The 26,900-nt window shown below is 52.3% G+C and overlaps 9 protein-coding genes across 9 annotated transcripts; 5 read left to right on the top strand and 4 right to left on the bottom strand.

The window, feature by feature from the left end:
- Positions 1-970: 970 nt before the first annotated feature.
- BO66DRAFT_414490 (uncharacterized protein) lies at positions 971-2,922 on the top strand (the record flags this gene model as incomplete). Its single annotated transcript, XM_025649469.1, has 3 exons — positions 971-977; positions 2,100-2,740; positions 2,803-2,922. The coding sequence occupies 3 exons, from the start codon at positions 971-973 to the stop codon at positions 2,920-2,922; spliced, it is 768 nt and encodes a 255-aa protein (XP_025500056.1).
- Positions 2,923-4,601: 1,679 nt separating this feature from the next.
- Positions 4,602-8,649, top strand: BO66DRAFT_404850 (ER oxidoreductin; the record flags this gene model as incomplete). Its single annotated transcript, XM_025648954.1, has 5 exons — positions 4,602-4,715; positions 4,809-6,373; positions 6,434-6,462; positions 7,332-7,829; positions 7,883-8,649. 5 exons carry the CDS (start codon positions 4,602-4,604, stop codon positions 8,647-8,649), a joined length of 2,973 nt encoding a protein of 990 aa, XP_025500057.1.
- A 3,107-nt stretch (positions 8,650-11,756) lies between these two features.
- BO66DRAFT_186250 (uncharacterized protein) lies at positions 11,757-13,751 on the bottom strand. The gene is made up of 4 exons (XM_025642417.1): positions 13,136-13,751; positions 12,562-12,878; positions 12,414-12,503; positions 11,757-12,288 (listed from the first exon to the last, which is right to left on the bottom strand). Exons 1-4 carry the CDS (start codon positions 13,459-13,461, stop codon positions 12,056-12,058), a joined length of 966 nt encoding a protein of 321 aa, XP_025500058.1. The 5' UTR covers positions 13,462-13,751; the 3' UTR covers positions 11,757-12,055.
- A 700-nt stretch (positions 13,752-14,451) lies between these two features.
- Positions 14,452-14,701, top strand: BO66DRAFT_394771 (uncharacterized protein; the record flags this gene model as incomplete). The annotated part of the gene is made up of 1 exon (XM_025648068.1): positions 14,452-14,701. The coding sequence occupies exon 1, from the start codon at positions 14,507-14,509 to the stop codon at positions 14,696-14,698; it is 192 nt and encodes a 63-aa protein (XP_025500059.1). The 5' UTR covers positions 14,452-14,506.
- Positions 14,702-15,198: 497 nt separating this feature from the next.
- Positions 15,199-15,763, bottom strand: BO66DRAFT_186314 (uncharacterized protein). Its single transcript, XM_025642418.1, has one exon. The coding sequence runs from the start codon at positions 15,651-15,653 to the stop codon at positions 15,300-15,302; it is 354 nt and encodes a 117-aa protein (XP_025500060.1). The 5' UTR covers positions 15,654-15,763; the 3' UTR covers positions 15,199-15,299.
- A 1,082-nt stretch (positions 15,764-16,845) lies between these two features.
- On the top strand, positions 16,846-17,545 carry BO66DRAFT_186329 (uncharacterized protein). The gene has a single exon (XM_025642419.1). It carries the CDS (start codon positions 16,962-16,964, stop codon positions 17,445-17,447), a length of 486 nt encoding a protein of 161 aa, XP_025500061.1. The 5' UTR covers positions 16,846-16,961; the 3' UTR covers positions 17,448-17,545.
- A 3,177-nt stretch (positions 17,546-20,722) lies between these two features.
- On the bottom strand, positions 20,723-22,431 carry BO66DRAFT_414493 (beclin 1; the record flags this gene model as incomplete). The annotated part of the gene is made up of 2 exons (XM_025649470.1): positions 20,723-22,272; positions 22,347-22,431. The coding sequence occupies 2 exons, from the start codon at positions 22,429-22,431 to the stop codon at positions 20,723-20,725; spliced, it is 1,635 nt and encodes a 544-aa protein (XP_025500062.1).
- Positions 22,432-22,988: 557 nt separating this feature from the next.
- BO66DRAFT_474386 (Myb-like DNA-binding domain protein) lies at positions 22,989-24,797 on the top strand (the record flags this gene model as incomplete). Its single annotated transcript, XM_025653137.1, has 1 exon — positions 22,989-24,797. The coding sequence occupies exon 1, from the start codon at positions 23,115-23,117 to the stop codon at positions 24,795-24,797; it is 1,683 nt and encodes a 560-aa protein (XP_025500063.1). The 5' UTR covers positions 22,989-23,114.
- Positions 24,798-25,220: 423 nt separating this feature from the next.
- On the bottom strand, positions 25,221-26,764 carry BO66DRAFT_331828 (putative cysteine synthase; the record flags this gene model as incomplete). Its single annotated transcript, XM_025644109.1, has 5 exons — positions 25,221-25,402; positions 25,462-26,081; positions 26,134-26,252; positions 26,308-26,367; positions 26,450-26,764. The coding sequence occupies 5 exons, from the start codon at positions 26,762-26,764 to the stop codon at positions 25,221-25,223; spliced, it is 1,296 nt and encodes a 431-aa protein (XP_025500064.1).
- Between the last annotated feature and the right edge of the window lie 136 nt (positions 26,765-26,900).

A 26,900-nucleotide genomic window follows, 5' to 3' on the forward strand; every position in this document is an offset into this window, starting at 1 on the left:
AGCGGAAGTAGTGCCATGTCAAAAACCAACGTGCTCTTTCCCCAAGCTATTGGTGGTGAATAAGCGTGCTAATTTTTTATATCCTGCTTGCTTTTTCTGGATTATGAGGCGTCTGCGATCTCATATTAGGCCACCTTCTTCAACTACCGAGACAGCTTATGGAGGTAAATCAATCTGTGACGGTCCCACAGCGTACATATCAAACATCGAGGCTCAGATGCAGCTAAACTAATAGGCAACACGAGTGGGTGCATATACAGTTAAATGTACTTCTTCTTATTGCGAGCGAGAAGCTTTCGTTTTGGGCCCAGACTTCAATCGCCGGGATGGGAGCCATGGAAAGGAGGTTTACCCGCTGGTTCTCCATCAAGCAAGCAATGTAGCTGTCATAAGCGGATGATGCGTAGAGAATATGCAAGGTGTTCTCGACTTGAGTGCATCATGAAAACCCTGCCTTACCCTGTTCCTTGTACCTGGAATCATGTATGATTCATTGGACCGGCCCTGATCCCGGTGTAACAACGGTTTCCATGCATCATTCAGTGCAGGGTAGAATACGAAGCATGGCTAGACTCTAGACTCCAGACCCTTGATTCTCCACCCCAATGATTATCGAGTTTGCACTGACAGGTCAGGCATTAACTTAGTGGGAAGATCATAGTAGATGGCGCGTGCATTGCTACAGTGGCCGAGCTGAGCCACCCCAAAGAATTCCAAAACTTGTTTCAGCCGGGCTATACTTGTCCTACCTGAGTATGGTTGGACTTGAGCCGCTGACACTACCGGCATACTAGCGATAAGCTTAAGGTTGAAGACCCTGATGGGCTTGGGCTCGGATCAAGCGAGCGGTTCATTATTCAACCTCGAAGACCTCTTCTCTCGCTGATGTCAAGCTATCCCAACTGGAAGGTAACATCATGGCTGGCTCGGCTAGAAATCGAAAATTTTTCTCATGTGCGTCGTGCCCAACATGGCTGGTGATGATGTCAACAGGATTGGAACGTCAGAAGAGGGTCAACGTTAGTCAGCCAGCAATGCCAGTCAGAGCATATGGACGTGACGACAGACGGAAGATCGCACAGTGAGCAGCATTATTGCCACCAAGGTACCACATGAGCCACTCGGAGGAGGAGGAGGAGGAGGAGGAGGAGGAGGAGGGGGAGGGGCTATCCAGAGAGTCCCTCCGGAAGTCCCGTAGAGTCACTAACGCAGCACCGACCACGATGAGTGGTTCATGAAGGCTAGACCGGAGAGGTGCGGCGAGGCATCGGAAATTCGCCTCTGTTCCTTCGTGGGTTCTTTTCATCATCGAGAAGGGTCCGATGCAACAGAACGGGTCTAGTCTTCCGGCCCTATCCTGCAGCTAAACTGGAAGGGGAAGGCTTATCGATAAGCGTCTCCAGGGCCCCTCCCAGATCGCGTGGATCCACGGGAGCACTGCGCAGTATCATACGGAGCATACGCAACTTGTCACGTCATGAACGGCAAAAGAAAAATGATGAGGAGACTGAACTGATACTGACAGGCGATGCCGATGACTCTGATATGGATGATCCTTTTCTCTGAATACTTACTTCATCTTATAGATAGATCGCTTCTTTTCTTTTTGCTCTGCAACTTCTTTTTTCTTCTCCCTAAGATTCCGACCACCCCCCAACGACCACACATACTCCTGCTCCTACTATACTACGGCCCCTACCTCCACGCCTACAACTCCCATTACGACCAACTACAACCAATATTACTCTCCTGACACAACCTCCTTTCTTCCTCCCACCAATCCCCGTTACTCCTGTGACTCCTGTGACTGCGGGTTAGACAATCGACTCAAGGTTCACAGTCTATTGAACTATACGAACTGCCACGACTTCACCGCTTGCCCCACACCCGTTTTGAGTTGCGGGCTGCATCACGCAGGCTATTCACTAGTGATCAATAGTATTAGGTGCCTACATACATTTATAGGCACGCTTCGAAATCTTGACCGATATATATTACTCTCGAGCACGCCGGTTCAATATCCTTGAGTGAAGGCTCAAAAATCTTTCTTCCTCTGCATCTCTTTCTCTCTTTACTCCTACTTTTCTCCAGTATGGCAGCGGTCATCGCCCCATCTTTTCCTAATCCACATGAGTCCTCCTTCCTTCATCCCAGGCACTCAATGAACCTGCTCGATACGGAAGTTGAGATGGGAAACCTTAATCCCTACCAACAATTCCTGTCTTCCTCCCCAGCCCCCGCCCGGACTCTGAACCGTCAACGTTCTACTTCATTCCCCTCAGTCCACTATTCGGGTTCTCCAGAACATCAGCCTGTCGATCAACGACGTAGGAAAGCGAGTCCCAGTCGTCGCCATCGCTCGCAACGTCACGCTCGTACCCAGTCGCACCAGCCGAGGTTCTCTCGAAACTCGCAGTTGGTGAACCCCGATGTTATTGATCGCCTGGACGACGCCGGAGTATATCAGTACCACCATGAAGGGCCCTACGATGCTGTCTACCCCGAGCGAAATGTGATCGACAAGCTCAGCCCGGTGGCCGCCCTGCGCGAGTCTAACGCAGAGGCCCTCAAGGCTACCCCACACGACAAAATTGTGGACTGCCTCGATAGTCATCGCCCCCTCGATGGTGTGGCTCATTACCCCCCAGGTCACACGGACCCTCAGGGCCATACATACGAATACGAGGAGGGAAACAACATGATGAACGACTACGGGAACTTTATGCGCTGTCCCGGCATGGTAAGTCACTTGTCTTGCGTACCGCAGCGCTGGTGGATGACCAGTCTCTAATCATTGGGCAGAAATTCAAGGATGAGGATTTCAAGAATGACCCCTTTTACAACACTCCTCATCCGAACCCATTTGCGAGTCTGCGCAAGAGATTCAGTCTTCGTCGTCGTAACCGTCGCGGAACGAACTAGAGTCAAGTTACAAGTATTCCCGCCGGACTATACCGGCTGTGACAACCGTGCTCCTGAGTCGATTCCAGGCTGAATCGCGAGCGCGCAAATGTCTGGTGACATTATCCCCCGAGGGAACTTGAATACATTTGCTTCCCCTGTATTTATATATACCATGTTGTCTTCTTTCTACCGGCCATGGCTCCGGTGAACAAGAACGACGACAATCTATGCTTTTTAATCGGAGTTGAAGCACGAAGTTAGCGTCTGGAGGGGCATCTTCAGTCGGTGCTCTTATGATTTAGGACTTTTTTTTTGGTCAGCATCGGGATGTATTTTCGTTTGTTTTTGTTTTAGTTTTAGTTTTAGGTCCTGACTCCTGTGCCGGTCTGGTTACCTGACAGTTTAAAATCGGACGACGTATCACTTGATTTGACACCGCTCATTCCGGAGGGAAAAGTAGTTAATGGAAATGTAGTTAGTCTATAGGCGGGACCAGTCCAAACCTGGAGACACTAGTAGTAACCATACACCAACCTGACACCTCATAAAGCTTGAACTCGGGGTCGCTCAGTAGCTTTCATTCCAAGTCGAAGCGGCTGCTGCTATTGAAGGTCATGTAGCTCATGCCAGGTGTACTGTGCCGCATGCTACTCTATTAAGACGGGTCGCACCGGTACATACATACACTGGTCAATGATCTTCCGTACCGGGTCATGCGTCAGTCACCATTACTATTTCTGCAGTTTTGTCCTCTCTTTTAGAAGTCCTGAAGCTGAATCACGGAATCAAGGAAGACCTTCTCCTCAATCAAACAATACCAGTCAGTGGTGGGGGCGGGTGTTAGTCTTGGCCCTGAACGCATCCCTTAACAATGGGAGTACAATGAATAGAAACGACCTCCTTGTTTTCATGCCCGGGTCGATGCTCGAAAATACCTCCTTTCTTTGTCACAGGATCCCAATCAAATTGGTCCATGCGATCGATGTATGTGAGGGTGGCATGCTTAGTATGGGCTGAGGTACGATCCGGGTGGGTTTGCTCACTTGGCCGGAAGGAACTGCATACTCTAACTCTCTGGTATCAGGAGTCAGGATAACTAATAATGTGAAAATCTGGCAGAGACCAACAGGCACCGGAGTCAGGAGGTTCGAGGCGCAAGGCGGGCGGCGATAAACCGCTATCGAACCGTCGGAAGGGGACTCTCACTCTTTATTATGATTATTATGATTATTGATGACTACTTGCGGGTCATGCAACTCCGCGCCGCCACCGAGGACAGCTTGTCCACTTCGCAACAGCAACTGCAACCTCTCTCTCATTCTTTTTCTTCTGGACTAACTGACCTCACATCCCTCGTTCTCCCTTGTTTTAGTGATCGCGCACCAGTCCTTGATCTAACTCTCGTTTTGGTGGTGACACTGATTGCAATTATTTGTGGCTCGGCCCCGCGAAAAGTGTCATTTGGCCTGAAACTGTTTACTTGCTCCCCCGGAGTACTTCGGCTCGACTTGCCCTTGCCGTTGATGATCTTCATGTGAAGGTCAATCCCGACTTCGAATCTCTGACAAACACATACCTGAAAGCGACCTCAGCACATTTGCTGGGATCTCGCTTCTGCCTGTCGCTTCGGAAGAGCTCGTGCTCTGCCTCCGCCACACGCCCGTTTCTTGATTTCGGTTGCTTTTACCCGCAGCAAGATGCGTTCTGCGGCCAAACTTTTCTATCTGGCTGTATTTGCCCTCTCTGCGCACATCAACGCTGAGAGCCATGAGGGAAAAGCCGGCCCACAGTATGGCCATGACAAATGCGCGGTAAGTCGCAATACGCTTCTGGATTCTGGCTAATTAGCCGGCTTTTCTCGCGAGTCAATTGAGAGGCGTTGAGACTGATCGTGTTTTGTCTAGCTTGACCCTACCGCTATGGTGTCCGACGCCTGTGTTTCCTATACGACCCTCGATGCACTAAACGATCAAGTCTATCCTCTCCTCCAGTCTATCACCCAAGAAACCGACTTCTTCTCATATTACCGTCTCAACCTCTTCAACAAGGTCTGTCCCTTCTGGTCGGACGCCAACAGCATGTGTGGAAACATCGCATGCTCAGTGAATACGATCGAATCGGAGGAAGACATCCCCTTAACATGGCGGGCAGAGGAGCTGAGTAAACTTGAGGGACCCAAGGCCGGCCATCCAGGTCGAAGGCAGCAAAAAGAGCGACCCAGAGATCGTCCGCTCCAAGGGATGCTGGGTGAAAACGTGGGAGAAAGTTGTGTCGTCGAGTACGATGATGAATGCGACGAGCGAGACTACTGCGTCCCTGAAGATGAGGGCGCCAGCAGCAAAGGAGACTACGTCAGTCTGGTGGACAACCCCGAGCGATTTACTGGCTATGCTGGTATGGGCGCCCACCAGGTCTGGGATGCGATCTATCGCGAAAACTGTTTCCTCAAGCCAACCTCCCAGCTGGAGCTGTCGCCCAACCCCCAACTGGGCAATCTTGAAGCCATGAACGACTTCCGCAGTGTGCTACAACAGGAATTGAAGCGCCCGGATCGTCTTCCCCTAGACAATGAGTGCCTTGAGAAGCGGGTCTTCCATCGCCTCATCAGTGGAATGCATGCCTCCATCTCGACGCATCTCTGCTGGGACTACCTCAACCAGACGACCGGGCAGTGGCACCCCAACCTGCAATGTTTCAAGGAGCGCTTGCACGACCATCCCGAGCGCATCTCCAACCTGTACTTCAACTACGCTCTGGTGTCCCGGGCTGTGGCAAAACTGCAGAAGCACCTGAAGAGCTACAACTACTGTACCAGCGACCCCGAACAAGATACTCAAACCCGGGAGAAGGTGTCGAGGTTGACTGCCACTCTTGCCGAGCGGCCTCAGATCTTCGATGAGAACATGATGTTCCAAGACCCAAGCGCCCTTGGTCTGAAGGAAGATTTCCGCAATCGCTTCCGCAATGTTAGCCGGCTGATGGACTGTGTCGGGTGCGACAAGTGCCGTCTTTGGGGCAAGCTTCAGGTCAACGGATACGGAACCGCCTTGAAGGTGCTCTTTGAATATGACGAGACCAAGAACGGCGAGAACCCCTTGCTACGCCGGACCGAACTGGTGGCGCTGATCAACACCCTTGGTCGCATCTCCCACAGTGTCGCCGCAGTCCGGAGTTTTCACCGTGCCATGGAGGTCGGAGACGGCGAGGTGTTCTCGATCCCCGCCAGCATTGCGTCGAAGGACCGTGGCGACAAGAAAACCCGGCGCCTGCTCAAGGACGGTGGCTCGACGTTCTACTACGAGAACGACGATGAGGACTTTGTGTATATCTCCGAGAAGCTTCCTTGGGAACGGGTTCGCGAAAGGCGCGATACCGACACCCTCTGGGACGATATCAAGGCCGAATTCTCCCTTGTCTGGGATACATATGTCTATGTGCTGAAGAGCTGGGCCAACGTTCCGAAGACACTGTAAGTAGCAGGCCCTTCAACCTAACAGGATTGTCCTCATGCTAACTTCGTAACTTTTAGGGTTGAGATTATCGTGATCGAGGTCGCCCGTGTGTGGAATTATTGGCTGGGACTTCCGGTGCCGCCACGCGCATGGAAGGTCCGAACTCCTCGAGCGGCCATGCCCCCGCGCGATGAGTTGTAGGCTGTCTTGCTTGTGGTCAATGCTGTAAACATATTCCTTTCTGCCTATATTGTGGGGTGGATGGTTGATTTTGCATCGTTTGGAGTTTTGGATTGGCTGGCGATATGCCACTTACTGTATTATAACTTACTGGGATGGAGCAATTGTTATTTGCTGATTAGAATAAGATATCCCTGATTGACCTGTGCCAATGCAATGCAGACGAAAGGAATCTTAGAGAATGAGTATAGCATGAGAGTATAGAATGAGTAAGTAAACCGTTTGTGGATGAACCGAGACTCGGAGAAAGCCCCAGACAGAGATCAAATCAATCAACCTCGGCCCAGCGGGTGGGCCACCGACCGAGAGACCACATGCAGCGGCAGTTCTTTTCTCCTCTTTGTGACTCCACCTTCTCTTCCCTCCACCTTCTTCCCTCCACCGCCCTCCCAACTCCATCTTCACGTTTGGCTCTCTCTCTCTCTCTCTCTCTCTCATTCTCGCTCTCGTCCCTCCCTCTCTCTCCTTCTCCACCCACTCCCCCCACACTCAAAAACAACTACTGTCTTTTCCATCCTCTCGACTTCGCATCCCACTCCCAGTCTCGCCCCCGACCGGTCTCTCGCGGGTCACTGCCCATGCGAGACTGTTGAGGTACTAGCACATTCCCGCTTATCAATGGCCTCGGTTTCGCCACCCAAACCGTGGGAAAGAGCCGGCGCTACGGCTGGTAGGAGGGAGCACCACAAACTGATTCAATCCAGATCGGTGCATTCTTACTGACCTCACCATCAGGATCTGTCGCAACCACTACACCCGCCACGGCTGGTCCAGCAACGATGACGGCCTCTTCGCCAGCCTCGGCCGCAACCACCGGCGCCGCTTCAACCTCCACGTCTGCCACTCCTGATCTCCCATCTCGCCCCGACACTCTGAATGCCGTCGTGAACCGCACAGCATCCAATTACTCGCCATATGGAGCCTCTCGGCTAGGCACCAGTCCCTACGGAGGCTATGGTGGCTACGGGGCCTACTCTTCACCATACTCTCGCTTCGGGACGATGGGGTCAATGTATGGCGGCTATGGCGGCTACGGCGGGATGTACGGCGGCATGGGAGGGATGTATGGCGGTGGCATGCCTGGAGATCCGAACGACCCGAACAGCCTGACCAACTCCTTCAGTCAAAGCACGCAGGCGACTTTCCAAATGATCGAGAGCATTGTCGGTGCGTTTGGTGGCTTCGCCCAGATGCTGGAGAGCACCTACATGGCGACCCACAGCTCGTTCTTCGGTACGTTGCATCGTTGTCTTTGTTGAACTTACATATGCTGATGTTATGTGAAGCCATGGTCTCCGTCGCGGAGCAGCTTGGCAACCTCCGCAACACCCTGGGTTCTGCTCTCGGCATCTTCACCTTGATCCGCTGGTTCAGAACCTTGATCGCAAAGATCACCGGTCGTCCGCCGCCGGTGGATGCTACGGCTCTCACGCCGGCTGCATTCGCGGCTTTTATGAACGGCCGTTCCGTTGCCGCGACTTTGCCCGATGGCTCCCCCGCCCCGCCGAAGCCCTCGAAGAAGCCTTTCTTCATGTTCCTGATCGCCGTCTTCGGTCTTCCGTACCTGATGGGCAAGCTCATCAAGGCGCTCGCACGCTCACAGGAAGAACAGCGGCGTCAGATGATGCTCGGTCCGAATGGCGAGCCCGCGCAGCAGGCACCGCTTGATCCCTCCAAGCTCGACTTCTGCCGCGTGTTGTATGACTACACTCCCGAGGCCCAGGAAAGTTCTGGGATCGACCTGGCCGTCAAGAAGGGCGACATTGTCGCTGTCCTCAGCAAGTCGGACCCCATGGGTAACGCATCGGAATGGTGGCGGTGCCGTGCCCGGGACGGTCGTGTCGGATACCTCCCTGGACCGTACCTGGAAACCATTCAGCGCCGTCCCCAGCAGCAGGCCATCACTTCGGGCAGTGAAACCACCAGCCGCAGCAACTCGCTACGAGCTCACGTGACCGACGAAGTGGCGGACGCGACCGTCAAGCCCGAATTGAAGGGCAAGATGGGCGATATCTCGCCGGAAAGCTTCCAGAAGAGCGCATTCTACTCCTAATCTCGACGTTACCTTCTGCTCGGCATTTTAATCTTTTTCTTCGTTCACAGACAGCACGGACTGCGTGGATGCGGGCCCGAGGGCGTAACCCAGGTTAATTGACTTGACTGATTGATGACGTTTCCTCGGTGTCATTATACGGAATTTCTTTTTTTTTTCCAGCGTTTGGCATGGTTCATGGTTCAGATGTACTTCTTACTAGTTGTTTCAGCGAAACGGAAGAGACGCACCGCACTTGGTTTGTGCTCTTGTCGTTCTCACCATTGATTTCCTTGGGTGTCCAGATCGGTGTACAGGGGAGTAAAAATGTGTCTATCTTGCGAGAAGCTTCAAACATTTCCATCGTGTTGGATGAAAGCGATGATTAGACTTGTCTTGCGGGCAGAGAGCGTATCGGTGCGATGACTGTAGCTGTAGCTGTAGCGGTGCTCGCGGGACCGGTACAGTACAATGAGTGAGCAGCTCATGGAATCCCCCCAACTACGTACTAGTCTCAAGACCTGGGACTCTGGCGTGAAGAAGAAAGACCCTGAGGATGGGCGGGAATGACCAGTACAGATATCCCCAGGCAAAATCCATCCCATATCGGAGTATTCTCCACACTGGAACTGGGTATGGGTACCAGTACCGAAGAAAGGAGGGAGGGGTATACTTGGGAAGTCAAGCGGGATGGGATCATCCCACTGCACCCCACTTGACAGCCACAAATGTGTGACATCCTCCGATACTGGTGCATGGGTGGGTGGTGATGGTGATGGTGATGGTGGTGGTGGCGGTGGCGGATTAGAACCTAAGCCCTGGGTGTAGTACAGTACAGTGCAGTACAGCCCACTCAATCCTGGAAAGTGACTTCCAAGCCACCTAGGAATTTGTACCGGGATATCTCCCGCTCTACTTATACTATGGCTCTGGCCATGTCCATATCCATGTCCATGTCCATATCCATATCCATATCCATCTCCAACTGACAGTCTGCGTCGAACCACATCTCCAGCTCTGGTCTACTGAGTACTGTACTGTACAACGCACGCACTAGGTGGCCGTAAGTGCACACCAACAAAGCCACACCCACACCTTCAAAGTGCAATCCGAATCGAGTTTTTATGGTAGGGTAGGGTAGGGTAGGGTAGGGTACTGTACAGTACCCAGACACAAGTCAGTCCGTCACAATCACAGTATACGTTAGTAGACAGGGCGAGAAATCCCAACCCCAGTAACGTTAATGCCTTTATCATTCCCCGAGCAACCAAGTACCAACTTAAGTCGCTATGTATGCCCCGCCCCAGTGGCCGCAAGTCCTGTCACATCTGATTGAATTGAAGGATAATGCAACCCATACCCTGCTGGGGATTGGGTGGTTTCCTTTTTGCCTCCTGTCTTGGAGAGTGGCTACTTACGCCAGGCCAGGCCAGGTATTGAATCCTTAAGGTAGTGCCTGATTTAGATGGCCCGGGTAGTATCGTAGTGGTCGTGTGGTGGGCTGGGATTCTCTGTCCACCCAAGGGCATGTATGTACATGGGATGGGATCTGAAGTGGGGGCTGGCTTAGAGGGCGATCTCTTGCGTATGGTGGCTTGTTTACTATGTACAGTACTTACTAGTTCGTATACAGTGGTGGGAGTACAACACAGTACTAAGTAGGTAGATAGGTAGAGGGAGAGGGGGAGGGGGGTAAAGAATGCAGTCCTTTATCAATAGTACTTACAGTACTCGCTTTGATCACTTTGGTGGGATCAAGGTACATGGACCCCCTTTCTACTCCAGACTCTCCCGACATAAAGTACCCTTCCCTGTTCCCACCGAGCAGATATGATTGACCACTGATCGGCAGCTCGGGGCGCGACGATCAGATCGTCTTTACCTGAATACATATATGGACTGACTGCACGGGACAGTATTCAATTCAGCAGACGCCTTTTCTCTGGCACCAACCATCATTGATTTATCTTTAGCGATTCATTGGAGGTACTCAGGGTTAATCCTCTAGTACAGTATATATGTGTATAGACCGTTTGTTGCACTTGGGTGGGAGGCAGGCTTGAGCACCTGCCGCCGGAGCAGCGCAAAAAAAAAGTACCATTTTATCGCCCTGTACTTCTAGACTTGCGCACTATCCCACCCCTCCTCCACACCGTCCACTCCCACATGTGTAGACCCCCTTTTGCCTTTTTGCTGCAAGCTGATTGGCGGACTTGGTTTATGCGAGAAACCGGATTTCAGGTCCAAATGTACATGCACCCTTGACATGGTTCAGTCTGGAACTATCATGCGTCGATGCGTCCGTCGGACTGGCGAAAAGACTTCGGGCATGCTGATTCCGGTGGGTTCTCAAAAAAAGGTGAATAACTCAGCGGTGACCATGCCAATATTATCGCAAGATATTCGTGTAGGTCGAGACGCGAGGTAGATTGAGGCGAACGTAAGAAGTTGTTCGGAAAGTGTCGATTGTAGTCTGCATGTCTGCATCAATCTTCTTTCAGTCCGGGTCGGCTGTTGTCTGCGTATCCTCCCCAACCACCCTTCAATCGTAGCATCGTTTCCCATTCCCTAAGTGGAGCCTAAACGTGCGTCGAAACGGCTCGAGCAACTCTCTTGGGAAATGCAGCATGTCCAGAGACTTGGCGTAAGTTGGTGTGGAGCACAAGGCATGGTGAGAAGACTCTCACGCCGGACACGAACTTTGGCATCTCGATCGGCACGCAGCAAAGGCTGGCTGTCGATTTGAAGAGCCAGGTTGGTCGCTGCATGGCGCTGACTGATCGGAATGAGGGACGGAGTGGACTGCAACTGTAGCCTTCGCGCGTGCATATCATAGATGATTCACAAGCCAAAAACCTCACGCGATCAAGTTGGGTCTAATGGTGTCCTTGCTCTAGGCTACCCATCAATGGTGGCCGTCAGCTGAGTCGTTGGTGAATCGTTCAACGTGGTCATTAATAGTGCCTCGGTCCAGAGGGGTGAGGTAGAAGGCCGAGGCAACCGTGTAGCAGCCAGTGACTAAAGTAGCAATCATTAGATAAACATACCAGCTCGGACCAGATGTCTCCCGTTAATCTTCTTAGGTGTACCAAGACCTACACTAGACCTTTTCTCCCAATAAAACTAGACCATAGATGCTCTATATAGTAGGCAATTTGCAAAGTAAGAAAAAAGGACATGTGAAGTTGTAAGTATGACAGTGGGGAGTGATGGAGGACGCGAAGTGGCGATGAACTGGTAGTGATCACAACATCATCTGAAGCACAAGACAAGCTAATTGAATTGCCTGGGCTTAGAGCAGCAAGGTGAGAAACGTGCATCAAGGGCCGGACAGTCTCCAAACATACATATCATACCATCGAAGGTGTGACTGGTGGAAGCGGCAGGTCATCGGCCAGAGGGGTATTTGCGATTCGAAGAAGGGACATTACTGTGATAGATCGTCATGCGGAGAAGTGAATTGAGACATGGTCTGGTCAAGCGTCCTGGACAGAGTCAAGAGTTGGCCTTGAAACACATCGAGCGCCTTCCAGTAGTCTTCATCAGGGAGGGGGTTGGATAGCGGCTTGGGTGGCGCGGAGGGAGTAGGTGAAACCGGTAGAGGTTGGGTATGGTCCACTTCCGGCTCGGGGAGTGGCTCGAGCTTGAGCTTTTCATCGTCTGCATTTACTTGATTAGTCTAGCTCTCCTACCTAGAAGTGCGATGCTCGTTGAGATATGCAAACGGCATGGCAGGAGCACTGTAGGACAAATGCTACAAGGGCGGGGCGGGGGGTTTTCCTCACGAAAACGAGATGGCGTCTCGGTCGAGGGCGACAGGGTCACAGCTCTCTCATCGGGCTCCGGTGTGTAGTATTCGATGTCTGTAGGGGTCTCTGTGACGCAGCATGAGCGATGCATACACAACAAGTCACTCGGGACCGAAAAGCTTACCTGGCTCAGGGCTGGTGGGAAGATTTTGGTGTAACTCTTGCTGCGTTTGCGGAATCGCTGGTTGATTCTCCACGCTCGGGTGGATGGTATGTGGATGGACGCTCTCACGAGCATCATCCAATTCCCAGTGGGTGCCATATCTACGGACAAAGCGGGAGATGCGCTTCGTGTCGACCGTCTTGCCAGCCACTCGAAACGCCGTCCGCTTGCCCTCTGCAGCTCGCCTTTGTTGCTTGCGGAGCATGATATGGACTTCTTTGGCCTTGATGTTTTTGCGAACATTCCACGCAGCCAGGCGGTCTTTGTATTGTTTTTCTCTATAAGCTTCCAAGTCAGGGGATGGTTGTCAAATGAGTGGTACTCATGGGTGGAGAATTGGGGAGAAAAAGCAAAAAGCGAGGACGATCAGCGCGCACTGTCCCATCCTTTCTCTCGATCTTTGTTACAGATGCAGAAAGGGGGGGGGGGGCTCTTGCACTGGCAGGGTCGGGGAGAGTCAAAACAGCAAGTGGAAGCATGACAGGCAGATAATTGTCAGGGGAGAAGACTGAGAAAAGGAAACGGAAGGCTTTACGATGCTTCAAAGCTATGATTTTCGAGCATATATTGCCTCACATCACGAAGCTTCAAGTGATCATCGCGGTAAAGACTTTGAATGATCTCCCGATAAGAAGTCCAATCCTCAGATTTTCGAGGTTTAAACTTGTTTTTATAAGAAGACGAAGAAGAGATGGTAGGGGTGGGTGTTGTGGTGGTGGTGTTGTTGGCGGTCGTGGAAGTAGAAGAGGTTGTTGCTGTTGCTGTTGTTGTTGTGGTGGTGGTGGTGGTGGTGTTGTTGTTGTTGTTGATGGTGGAGGTAGTCGAGGGAATGGAAGAAACGGGAGGCAGGGAACCATTCATCCTGAATTGGTGACTGGGTAATTTCTCCGCCTTTCATACTCTGGATCCAGTCTGGACCCTTTTCGAATTGATGGCTTGAAAGTTGCGCCTCCACCACAGTTACTTGTCCTGAAAGAACGGGGCTGTTGCGGACTGTGGACTCTGGAACCAAAACCTGGAGGGGGGACGGAGGAGTGGATAATGGTGGTGATGGTGGTAAGGGAGAAGAAGTAGAGGCGTTCAGGAGCGGTAGCGCGGAAATGCGAGCCGAAAGAGGATCTTTTCAGTCGTGGCAGCAGAAGGAAGTAGACACTAAGAGCGATTCTGTAGATGTGGTTCGATGCAATGACAGAAAGCGTTATCGAGTCAGTTGCGGCCGGGAAAATGGACGGAAGATACAATGAATGATATAGTAGTTTTGGAGGCGATCAAGAGGGAACTTGCAAGAGGGGGGAGGAGGGGAAGAAGAAAGAAGAGTTGAAGGTGTCACGGTGTCGAACAGTCAAGGCGATGAAGCTTTGCCCCAGTCACCAGCGAGATTGGCTTGGAGGAAACCCCAAGAGTGGATAGAAATCGGAAATAGTCGTGGTGATAGCAGCTGTCACTCCCTCAGCATATAATCCACGAGATTATTGATTATTCCGGTTGCTACTGCTTTCTGAACATGCTGCAATTCGAGAAAACGGAACCAACACCGAAAAAAGAAACAGGAAAAGAGAAAAGCGAAAAGAGGAAAATAAAAATGAAAATGAAAAAGAAAAAGAGAAAAGAGAAAAAAGAAAAACCCAGAAAAGCGATGGGAAAAATAGAAAAGCAAAAAGAAATTATGACCCCAGTCAGTCACTGCAATGGTCAGGTCAGGTCGGTATGAACTGTAACTACTAACATATGGACTGGACTGGACTGGACTGGACTGTATGGACTGAGTGCATGAGTAGGTACTGACTGTACCTACAATACTGTAGGTACCGCCCTGCTTCCACCAACTACGAACTGTCTGGAAGGAAGTAAGTTCGTAATGAGCATCCAGACTTCTCACTTAAGCTACAGACATTGAGCCAGAACTATGACTGTCTATCTTCCACTCAAACGCTGCCAACAGACAGAGACCGGCAACTATCCTTCCTTCCTTCCTTCCTTCCTTCATCCATTCACGGTGGGAATTCAACGGCTGATTGAAGCCAGTGAGTTAGACCCAATTAGGTCCCAGGTGATTCGAGAAGGCTACTGGACTTGGACTGTACTGTACAATGGATAAGGTATGTCAGTCGATATCTCATTGAATACTGGAGTATGTCGAGATCTCAGCTCAGTACGGAGTAGTACATGAGTAGACTATCAAGTGGAGGGGAGGGGAGATGTGAAATGGATGGAAAGCAAAGAGGCACAGGGCAACCGGGGAGTGGTTCGCCGCCGGGGTAAGATCCACCCCGGGCCACTATTACCCGCGCTAGATAAAAAGTACGACTGCTGACTGGCGAGGCAGTAAAGACATCCGCTTGCCTGATGCGGCGACGTGCTGCTGGTGCTGCTGGAAAAGCCCGCGGATGTTGTGATCCCTGCTGCCGCGCCCCAATCACGGACCCTTTGGACATGGTCCGTGTACTTTTGTCACGTTCCCGTCTGTCTGCGGCGCCGCCCCCCTTTATCCTTTGAAAACATACGTACGTATGTATGTCCACGGTACAGTACTTGTCTCCTAACCTACTACTATGTCGAGCAACAGACAGACGGCAGACCTCTTACCATTTTCGTCCACTCTGCCGATGTCTGAGGAATGGGCAAATAGGTAGTAGTGGTGGGAAGAAAAGGAAGGAAGAACAAGAGAAAAGGAAAAATGAAAAAGAAAAAAAAAAAGTTCAGACCACCATGAGAACCTTCAAGCTGGGTATCAAACAATTAAAACAACCACTCTCACGCCCCTCTTTTTCTGAGGCAATGCGGAACATGAACCCTCTCCAAAGTGACAGACAAGAATAGATAGACCCAGATGGTGGTGATCCCTTCCAGACAGACAGTCCTGCGCCAATTCTGCAGGTGCATCTACTGGGGATCATAATTCCGCTGCTATAGTTACCTGACTGTTGCTGTTGCTCGTCGCGCGTGCTTCTTCCGCAGATTCCTTTCCCTTGGATGAAAATCCCAAATCCCAAATCCAAAAGAACCAAAGCACAGTGCTTTTTATGCATCCAGTACTTACTCCTTAGCCTCATCCTGGTCGGGTTGGCGCCAGAATCCAGCCTGCGCTCTCGAAACGCTCTAGGGCCCAATCGGGCAAAAAGGGCCTGGACACACGCTGCGACCCAGCACTGCACCCACCCACTGTCGGTTTCTATGAATACTCATCCCTACTTTCAACCACAAGCATGTTCAAATCTTTATGGTTCTATCATTCCCGATAGATGAACCATCACTGCCATACGCGAGCTACACAAATCATTGGAGGCTGTCAGGCATGATTCGAGGGAAGCCTCTGACCGGTGTGGCAAAGTGGGATCATGCCCCGATGGGGAGTTCGAATGAGGCCTGAGCTTTGAAGAGCAAAACCTTCAGGTTCATCGTCGCTGTGGCTTGGGCGCTATCCAGATCCGGCAGAGACTGATAAGTGAGTATTATTCAATAAAAACTGCTGGTAAGTCATTTTCTTTGTCGTCATCATCCACTCCCCCCTCCCCCCCCGTCATTTCAACCGTATTTAGTAACTTGATGTACTGTAACCACTACTAAATAAGTTATTCGAGAACTGGAACAGACCAGGGAACGTTCGGCCCGTCATGTTGGCGGCTCGGATCGGAGGTCCGCCCGTTGATTGAACCAAAAGACTTGACGGGGATGCAAAAATACAAGACAGTACAGTACGTATGTACTCAGTAAGTTAGTGAGTGAATGGATGAGTGGGCCATTCCTGTTCAGCTTACCGAATGGGCCTGAGCACCAATCCGTCATCCATTTGGCATTCACCCATTCATCCATCCACCCATGATCCATTATTCTCTAAGTTACTCTTTCCCTCCTCGAGCTCGGGGGTGGAGGGGGTGCAGTGGGCAATCCTCGTTCTTGATCTTCACTAACCGTACCTTACTTCGTACTTAGCAGAAAGTAAGTTCTTCTTCACCCATCAGTGTCCTTCGTCTTTCTTCGCCCCCTCCCTCTCAACTCTAGCCAACTTTGGTGATTAATCTCGCCACTAGACTATGGATGAAAGCCTGCTTGGCTGCAAGATCTACAAACAACAAATTGAGAGTTGGGACTTTTGGTACAGTACTTGGTAACTGATGACATCAGCCAGGCGCATGGAGGGTCTCCGACCAAAGCACAGACTAACAAAAGAGGATGGGTGTGGGGATGCCTTCTCCGGAGAACAATGACAGCCCATCGCCAATTCTCACTCACTCTGCGCCTACCCTCATGTCTAGTACCGGTGCAAGTCAGGAAGCATATTAACGGCTATCCTGTCATCAATCTTCCGATACCGCATTGCAGGAAAGGTCATAGGGTCAGGCCATTCCACCCCCGAAAGCATGGGTCTCGGTCTGCGAGAAGTTAGCTATTGTTTCCCCTGGCCTTTGCTTCCGTTTTACATTCTCCTTCCAACCCTCAGGGGGCCTTTCTTGATGGCGGATGCGAGCTGCCTCTTTCTCTCTCTCTCTCTCTTCTCACTGACCAGTCAGAAGTATTCCAGGGATTCGGCCGATGGGCGGCCATGTGCCACACACTCAGGGCTCTCGTACAGTTATACTACCTGTGCTCGCCTTCAGAACTCAATTCTTAGAAGGCAGTTGCGGCCGATGGGGCTTCGTCAACTCCCATGGAGGGGAGTTACATTCGCGCGCATTCACGAATTGACCTACCGGCCGAAGTATCAGTGGCTGGCCAGTAGCCGGCCACGGTTGACGGTAGATGAGATAGAATGGAACCGGGGGTGGGCGGAGGAGGGTAGCGTGAGGTCCTACGCGGAAGAATGCCGTAGAAACGACCAAGAGGCTATCCACTGGGTGTCTACCTAGTCTGTCGCTCGGCCGCAGGCAACTCAGCTCACATGCTTCGGTCGGTTGTCTCCTGTGTCGGCTACACAGGTGTCCATGTCCAGAGTCAACGCCGGACGTTCGGTAAAGTCAGAGAATGCATCCCCTGTATCTGTATGAGGTAAGGTGGTCACCACCGAGAAGGTGAGAAAACACTCAGGTTCCTGATGATGAAGAACTATGCGTCAGCCACAGCGTGTCTCTGCCTTGCATTGATTGTTAGCTGCTGCTGCTGCTGACGGCGATATAGAAAGAGAAAGAGAGAAGAGGGAGAGACTAAAGTACTACTGCGTCGAGTAAATCTTGACGGCGCTCAAGACTGACACTAAGGGCAGGCTGAGTGTACTGGATGTAGACATCCAGGGCCATGCAATTGATTGGCTCGTCCGGTCTCCCTCCTCACATTGTACAGTAGATTAAATCCCTCCCTCCCGCCCATTTCCCACCCACGACTGTTACAAGTAGATTTGTTCCTCGCGTGAGATGTCCAGCTCCCGCTCTCGACTTTAATTGCCCTGCTTATATTATCCACCACCACAGTAGGCCCGGGGTACCGTACCTCGTTCGCTTCGTGGAGTACTACACGCGGCGACGCGGTACGCCTGTCACCAAGTACTAAATCGGTTCTCCGCACTGATCCAAGCACAATCTCAGATCTCATCACGGGCCAATCTACCTGTTACTGAAACTAACCATATACTAACAACCGTCACGTCCGTCATCTCCAACCAACTAAAGACCTTACTCCTGAATACCCAAGTACAGTCTTAAGAAGCAACCCCAACCAACCGCATAAGCACAACCCCAAAGTGCAAGCAAAAAGGCCCCCCCAATGCCCCATTACACCATCAACACATGCATCATCCTCCACTAAACCACAATCTCCATCCCATAGCACCACCACCGATACCTCACAACCATCGCACCCAAACGACCAACCAATTCCCAAGTAGCATTCCGTGCCACCAGTACAGTACAGTACACAAACATCCAGAACCCAACCCACCACACCACACCAAAGCACAAGAAAAAAAAGCACAACCCCAAGCAAGGGCTTCTCACGCACCCTCTCCCCGCCGGAAGCCAACATAACATACTGCAGCCAGGAAAAGGCAACCGGCAGAGTCACCGAGGCCAGAGTGTGTCGAGATCGCGATCTAGGTACCGAGTAGTGTACGGAGTGTGCCGATAGCTGCCGGGCTACATGGCATGTTAGTATGTTTTACCTTGGTTCAGTACATTGAGTATGTATGTATGTAAGTCACTAAGTACTATAGTCTAGGTGGAGGTGCATATCGGGTCTTCCGAAGGTTACTCCGCCCATCTGTGAGCAGGTCTGGGGAGTTACTCTACCGGGGTAAAGACTGGGATGGGATGAGATCCCAGATGTTGGTTTGTGCACGGCGTGTTGTGGGCTTTTTACTCCCTACGTATCCACTCCACGGTGCTGTAACTGTACTGTACTATGTACTTTGTTGTATTTGGGTGAATGGAGATCTAATTCAAACTTGAAACTGTACTACAGTCTACGGTAACTACCTAGTAAGTGTAGTAGTCTGGATCCCTTTGCGCAGTGCAGTGCCTGCAGTGCAGTCTAGACCGATTGTGTATTGAGTGGGTGCACCGGTGCAGGCGGTATGTTATTGTAGCGGGCTGGCCGGATGACCAGTAACTTTTCCGGACATACTACTCTCTAAGTTATCTGGCCCTCTCTAGTGGAATTAGGTACTGGATTCCGAGAACGAGAAACAAGAACTGAGTCTATTTCTAACAATGGAACAAAAGAGATCAAAGGGCGACTGACTGACCTTGGAATCAAACAAACAAACACCCCCAAAGGGGAAGGTGACCTGATTCCGGCGCCCGGGCTGGTGTCACTAGTAGCAGATCTCCAGATCGGATTCCGGGGCCGATCAGACCAGTAACTTACTTGGGATAACTTAGTAAGTACTAAGTACAGTAACTACCAGAAACACACTTCCATACCACCCTCCAGTAGAAGGAACTGCAACACCAGAACCTTAGAACAGAATCGCCCTCGTGTTCCCCCCTTCTCTGACGCGGCCCGAAATGTTCATTCCCTTGCTCAATCACTACTATACTTTTACAGAGATGTCCGAATGCCCGACTGTTGGAATTCTTGATAAGGAGTTGGATGATCGCTACGTACTGATCCACTAGTCGATCGCGGAGTGTAATATCCCATCTCATCCGAGAGACTAATTGTGGCTTTGTTATCTTATAGTCCAGTGCTTGTCTTTGTTTTCGGGTTTCTTTGTTCTCGTCTTGCTATGCACTAAAGAAAAAAAAAAGAAAAAAAAAGGGACAGGGCTACCTGAGTATACTCTATCTTCTTCAAAGCGAGCTCTGATTGGAGGGTTACAGGTCCAAGTCTGCAAAAGAAATAATCACCGGGTACAGTGCTGGATCGAGTGCTGTCCTTCCTGTGAAACCCAGGGAGAGGAGAAGAGTGAGGAACTGAGGCAGAGAGACTATTACTATCCAGACAAAGAAACTCTTGTCTCGCGAGTCGCTACAGATCAAATGTGTCAGGCAGGCAAGCAGACTAGAGGACGATCTCCCGTCCTTCCTCACATTGCTCGACCAAGGCAGCCAGCAGCCAGCAGCCAGTCCCATGAATATCATCCAGAAAAAAAGTTATCAGCCATGCAGCGGCCCACTGCGTATCCCTGTTACGGACAAACCCTTTCTTCGCTCCAAACCGGCTTTTTTGTTGATCCTCCTTTCTGCTAGGAAATTCCTTTTCTCCTTCTCTCACCGGAGCTTGCGTCGAGCGCTTCTCTTTTTCCTATCGAGGAGGACACCCCGCGCGATCTGGCCGTTGGCCAGAGACATAAACCTTAGAACAGTAAACGGTCGATGGAGCCCGACTACTGCGCGGTGGTGCTGATCACTTGCCAATTCGTAATGGGTGCAACGATCGCTCACGGTGGTGCTACTGGAGTACAACGCAAGGCAGAATAAGATTGAGCCTAAAAGCAGCACCGAAGACCCTGTTGCCATTGACAGTTAGCAGGGGACAATGGCTAGGCAATGACTCGCCAGGCAGGGCGACTTCGTGGCAGTTAATGCGAGCTGGCCAGGAATTGACCAATACCACTTCGCTGAACGACTGTATCTAGCACCTGAGACAGCGTTGGCTCGGATGGATGGATTTAGACTACTGCTAGTCACAAAGTGCTTCGAGGGCTGCCCTCGCTTCCGGCCGCGGCGTCGGTCTACTTAGCCACATGGTCTCATTTGGTAGGAGAACTGGCGGCCTGCTCTCCAGCTGCCACGGCCGCAGCGGCCACGGCAGCCGAGTTACTGGAGCCTGCACTAGCGATATTACTGGCATGGGCCAGTAAGAACTTGCAGCAGGTGAGGGTATACTTGCAAGCACGCGTCCAGGTCTCATCATTTTGGTTGAACCCAAGCTTGATGCTCGCATCGCCAATCCGGTCCTTTTTGATCTCATATGGCAGCTTCAGACCGGTCACCGCGGTGGCCGTGTGACCTCGCCGATTTGAGGCCGCCGGCACCGGAGTCTTCTCCACAAACTCGCCCAGTTGACGTAGACATTCCAGAAAAGCCACCATTCCGGCGTCAAACCGGCGGTGAAGCCACGGCAGGTTCAGCGGCAGCTCGCCCGACGAGAACAGATCCAGCGTGGTGACCTTATGCGCCATCGATGCCCCTGGGTTGCCTCCACCGATCACGGATTGAGCCGGAGATGTTCGGGACGGTTCGAGTCGGTCAATCCGAGACATCGAGCCCATCGGCTTGATTTGATACCCCTGGAACTGGAACCCCAGCTTGCTAGCAATGGTCGCCAGTAGCAGAGCCGTCTGTCCCCAAGCAGCGTTGATCTCTGGCCAGTCGACCGACGGGTTAGCCAAGCGACCGAGTCGCAACCCGTTGATGGTGCCGAAGTAGCCATCGTGCCCGATGCAGAAAGCATCATTGTAGACATTCGTCCTCTGTAGCCTCTCCAGCTGCCGGGAATCATGGTCATACTTCATGTTCAGCGCATCGCGTTCGTTCTGGAACTCGGAAAGCGTGAGGGCGAAGGCATTGCGATCCCGCCAGAACTTCTCTTCCTCAAGATCCAGCTGACGGGATTCATCCTCCAGCCCGGCGATCTCCTCATCTAAGGCGGCCTTTTCCTTCTCAAGGGCCACAAGCTCCGCAAACGCAGCCTCCTCCGCAGCCAGCGTCTCCTGTAGAGACTGCTGCGCAGCGTCCAGCTCCTCCGTCGTCGGGACCGAGGACTTTAGATCGCGCAGAAAAGAGCTATATGCATCTCGCTCTTTCTTCGCGTCTGCCAGCCGTTTCTCCATCCCCTCCACTAGGAGATCGGTACATTCCAGACAGATAGGGTGATCAATGTCCGAACGGGCGGAGATGATGTCAAACAGCCGGGCGGTTCGTTCGACCTGGTCTGCAAACGACCCGTCGTCGATGCCTCCTCGACTGTGATCATGGCCTGCAGGGTTGCCGCCGGGCCTGATGCCGTGTGACGAGCCGTCGCCGTTCCCATTCGTCCCGGGGATCATCCCGTGAGGCGGTCCGACTTGCGACTCGGTGAGCATCACGAACGACATGTTCCCGCTATCGCCGCGACCGAGTCTCGCAGGATGGGGTTGAGTGCGAGCCGCCTGCCGCGGAGGGGGGATGGATCTTCGGTTGTACACGGGGGCCGTGGATTGCTTGGACACCCGGTCGTAGAGCTCCCGTCGTTCTTGCGGGTAGCTCGGCTTGGATGAAGAGTGGGCGCCATGTTCTGGGACGGATTTACCCGTAGAGCCTACAGAAGGCGTGCATGTTTAGTTCAGTGCTGGAGAGATACACATGGTGGAGGAATGTGATCACTGCACTTACCGACTAGCAGGTCGAAGGCAGCGGGATTGAGCGACTCGAGAGAGCCGTCCAATTTGAGAGGCGTGCGGCAGCTCTGGCAATACATGGTTGCGAAGATGTTGACCGCAACTTCTCATTCATCCTCGTCTGGATAAGTTGAGAGTAACAGCTCAGCGTGGAGAAGAGGAGCTGGGGGAAGATGGACATCAAGGGTGTTGTTGTTGGTGTAAGTGACTGATAAGTCGAGTGTAACCGTCGGTTCGGCAGGGGCAGACGAGACGTCATGCGGCACCCGGCGGTGGTGGTGAATTGCGGGTGCGCGCGCCGCGTGTTTTTGGCGTCGTCCGCGGGGGCCCTTCAAAAAAGAGCTGGCGAACCTTCACTATAAGAATATCACCAATTGGTCGTGCTTTACCTCAGGGCAAACCACACCAGAACCCAGGCTGGCGATCGATGATTTTGATTATCTACCTTCTTTGACCAGCGATTAGTCCTCTGCCTTGTGCCATCGATTTGCAACCTCACTGTCGTTGAAGAATTGACCGTCTTATGTAGGCCATACTCCCCCTCCTCCTTTCGTTGACTCTTTCCTTATCTTAAACTGTGCACCTTCCCTTTCTTACTACAACCAGAGAAACACAAGCTAACAGTTCATAAAAGTCGCGACTGCACAAACCAAAACTCCTACATTCAGCGTCTCTGCCTCGCAGATTCGACACTCAACACTTCTTCTCATACTCTCCAAACCTCCGATAGCTAATACCAGCTTGCAACCTCTCGACAAAAAAAATGGAGAGACCCACCAAGCGCGCCCGATTCGCATTACCAGTTCAACCCGAGGAAGACGGCGGAGAAGAAATCGACCTCCACGAAGCACGGGCGCAGAACGACCAACGCCTGAAGTCCATCTTCGAGGGCATTTTCGAGAAATACGGCCGGGACTTTACGGACGTGGGCGATGAGATTGATCTACAGACGGGCAAAATCATTGTGAATAATGGGCATATCCAAGAACTAGAGGCGGGGGAGGAGGAAGAAGCCGAAAATGATGACACCCGTTTCGCAACGACAAAACCAGATTGGCGGCGACTCGAGCAGGAGCGGTCTGTCGCGTCGGAGGAAGGAATCCTACCTCAAAACCCTGGTCATTTGTCGGGTGAGGAGGAGGCCGCGGGATTGGGTAATTATGAGGCTCCAGATGATGATCGCTCACGGCCTGTATCTCCCGTGCTGCCGTCGATCCAGGAACCGCAGGCTGGGTTGCGGATTCAGCACCACCCGGCGCCTGGGGATGAAGATGCCGGCAAACGTGACTCGAACCTACCTAGTCATGAGGATGACGACGACGATGGGGCTAGTGTGGACTCCTTGCTGGATAACACGCTACGCATCGAGAGCATCCTGGATCAATCCACCACCACCACCACCACCACCAAACTCGTGAGCGAAAAAGCAAAACCTGCGGCTGAAGCAACCGTCCAATCACACGGCAACAGGCGCAGTGAGGCGGTGGAGGAGCTATGGCGGGTGCCTGAAATCGACGCGAGCTTCTCCACGCCGACATGGAACAGGTCACGTCCGGCGGCGTCCACTGTGAATCGCGTTCGCTCGCAGTCTCCACCGGGAGCTGGCTCCCTATGGTCATTGCCTGAGAAGTCGCGACGGGCTCCACGGAAGAGCCAGGCAGGGGCAGCGATGAAAATCAAACTGCAGCGGAAAGTCATCCAGTCGAGCCCCGTGGTCTGCGACTGGTCCTTCGCAGAAACCCCCGAAGGAGACGAGTCCGACGACCCGTTGCAGGAAGACTACGAACCGTCGCCGACTCCTAAGCGGAGCATCCATGTCCGCGGAAAGACACCCGTGAAAGAACATCATACACCGCGTGAATTGAACTATCAATGCTCGGATTGCAAGCAGGTTTTCGTGCGCCACGGCTACATAACCCATCTCAGGGAGATTGCCTCCAGACCCTTCGACGGCCAACACGATCGGGCTGAGGTGACCCGCCGACTCGATACCCTGGTCAAAGAGCCCACTCCGAAGTCGAAGTCCAAGACTACCACATCTATCACACCAAACATTCTAACAGGTTCGCGCGCAAACGAACTAGTGGATGATAACTCTACTCCTACTAAGAAACGTGCTCGAAATGTCATCCAGCCCGATGAAGCGAGACTGATCATCACAATGAGACAAGTACAGGGGAAGAAATGGAACGAGATCCTCGACTGCCTTCCGCACACCAAGCTGACCTCGCTTATCCAATGGAATCGCAATCACTGGAGTGATCGCCGGGCCAATCCACCGTCATTATCCAAGCCTTGGTCGGAGGCCGAGCGGGCCGTTCTAGACAAATTCAAAGAGCAACAGGGCCTCAGCTGGACCACGATCCGCGAAGGACTACCTGGCCGACCCCATGCCGAGATCGAATTCGAGTTGTTGCAGCTCTGGGCTGGCACCGATACACTGTGATGCTCTTCAGCAACCATAGCAGGCTTGATCGGTCCCGACGAATCGATTAGCAGATGAACCACAACTGAGTCAGGACCCCGATTCTGACATGCAGTCCGTCAGCGGGGCCGATCGGACCCGGCACGTCAAGTTCCCAGATCCCGAGATTCGTGTCGTGACCCACTAGGTCGGATGAAGCGAGCGATGGCGTTCTGCTATCATAGCACAACCGAGTAGATCTCAGACTGTCGGATTGGGCGGCAGCTGAACAAATTCTACCCCCTGCCAGACACTAGCTGCAGTAACCATAAGTGGAAGTAGCTTTTGGGCCTTCGCCACCTCTCCAGGGATCAACCCTCTCAATGCTCTTGCCGTGTCTTTGTCCTTCATTGTGGACCCCGGCTAATTTTCGTGGATTAATTGTGGGCTTGACGTATCACGCGCTTACTCCTCATCCGTGGCGTCCGTGGCATTTAACACATCTTCAAGCTTGGTATCAACCGCGCCCCCGACGTCTCCTGCCTTCGCCCAGAACCGTGAGAGATGGCGTGAGCCTGAGTCGGACAGAACCGTCACAATTCTGTGGCCGGGGCCAAGCTTCATTGCTGTCTTGACGGCAGCGAAACCTGTAGTAGGGTGGTTTAGCCACAATCCGGTGAACATAAGATCATTGGGAAGGACTTACAGTTTACGGCACTGCTACTACCCACGAACAAACCGTCCTTCTCTACAAGCCATCTAGCCATTGCCAAGGCCTGTGCATCGGTCACCCGAACAGCGTCGTTAACCAGCTCCTTGCCCGCTTCGAAGTTAGCTGTCACTCGGTTGATCCCGATGCCCTCGACAATGGTGTCCACCTGTCTACGTCGCCTGGTGCCTTCTCTTTCTTTGAGGTCGAACATGACCCCGTAACGGACTCTGTTGTACAGCCCACTGCCTTGAGGATCGGCTAGGACCACACTGAGATTGGGGATGCGCGGCTTCAGGAAAAGTGCCACACCGGAGATGGTGCCACCTGTGCCCGCTCCAGCAATAAAGGCGTCCAACTTTCCGTTACACTGAGCATAAATCTCGGGCCCTGTGCCGTTGTAGTGGGCTCGCCAATTGGCTTCATTCTCGAATTGGTCGGCAAAGAATCCTCTTCCGCTGGCGGTGGAGGATGCAGTTTGTTCCTGGGCAAGCGAGCGTGCGCGATTGACGAAATTGTCTTTTTCGACAATGGGGGCCGGTGGCACGCGGTCCACTATCGCCCCCAGCTTCAACAACAGATTCGACTTCTCAATAGCCTGGTCGGATGGCATGCAGCTATGGCTGTGTCAGTATATGACTATGCGGTGGCTATCGACTTGATACGAACATATGGGCCAGGTAACCCTTGGCTCGTGCCAAAGAGGCTAGGGAGATTCCCGTGGAACCAGAAGTGCCTTCGTAGATGGTGTCCCCGGAATGAGGTCTTAGGAATCCGTGCTCTTCAGCCTGTATGGAGTGTGAGACATTTATCCCGGTATGTCATGGAAAGGACCTGCCATACAATTTGGATCATGCTGAGCGCAACCCGGTCCTTGGAGCTCTGTCCAGCTCCATTCAGAAACTAGATAACAAGTCAGCAACTTCTTGAGCAACTTTGTCTGTCCCCAAGACGTAGATCTGAGGTAGATAGGCAAATGACGTACTTCGGCCTTGCCTAATATCTCGCAGCCCGTCGCATCGGATAAGGATTTGATACGAAAGAGGGGAGTATTCCCGATGCAACCTTCAATGCCCTCGACGATGGCCGGTGGACCTGGTCTTGCGGCGAGAGTCTCGGTGGAGAGGTCCTCGGTTGAGAGGAGGTCCTCGGAGTCTGTCGCGGGCTGGGATTGACGACGGGTTAGATATTCATGGATGCGCTGATCTAACTCGGGGTACACCAGATCCTTGAATCCAATGGTAAGAAGAACACCTGCGACGAAGGCAGTTCCAATGTAGAGATGAGAATGATCATCCATGATTGCGAAGAAGAGAGGGGTCCAGTGGTGATGGACGAGGGCGAGTTAATTGCATTTGATGCATTTGATGGCGGGCGGAAAAAAAGCTTGGACCAATAACCGTTGCGCGACCGCCGCCTCTCCGCCTCTCCGCCTC

This window comes from Aspergillus aculeatinus, assembly GCF_003184765.1.
Source record: "Aspergillus aculeatinus CBS 121060 unplaced genomic scaffold BO66scaffold_52, whole genome shotgun sequence".
Classification (NCBI taxonomy): Eukaryota; Fungi; Ascomycota; class Eurotiomycetes; order Eurotiales; family Aspergillaceae; genus Aspergillus; species Aspergillus aculeatinus.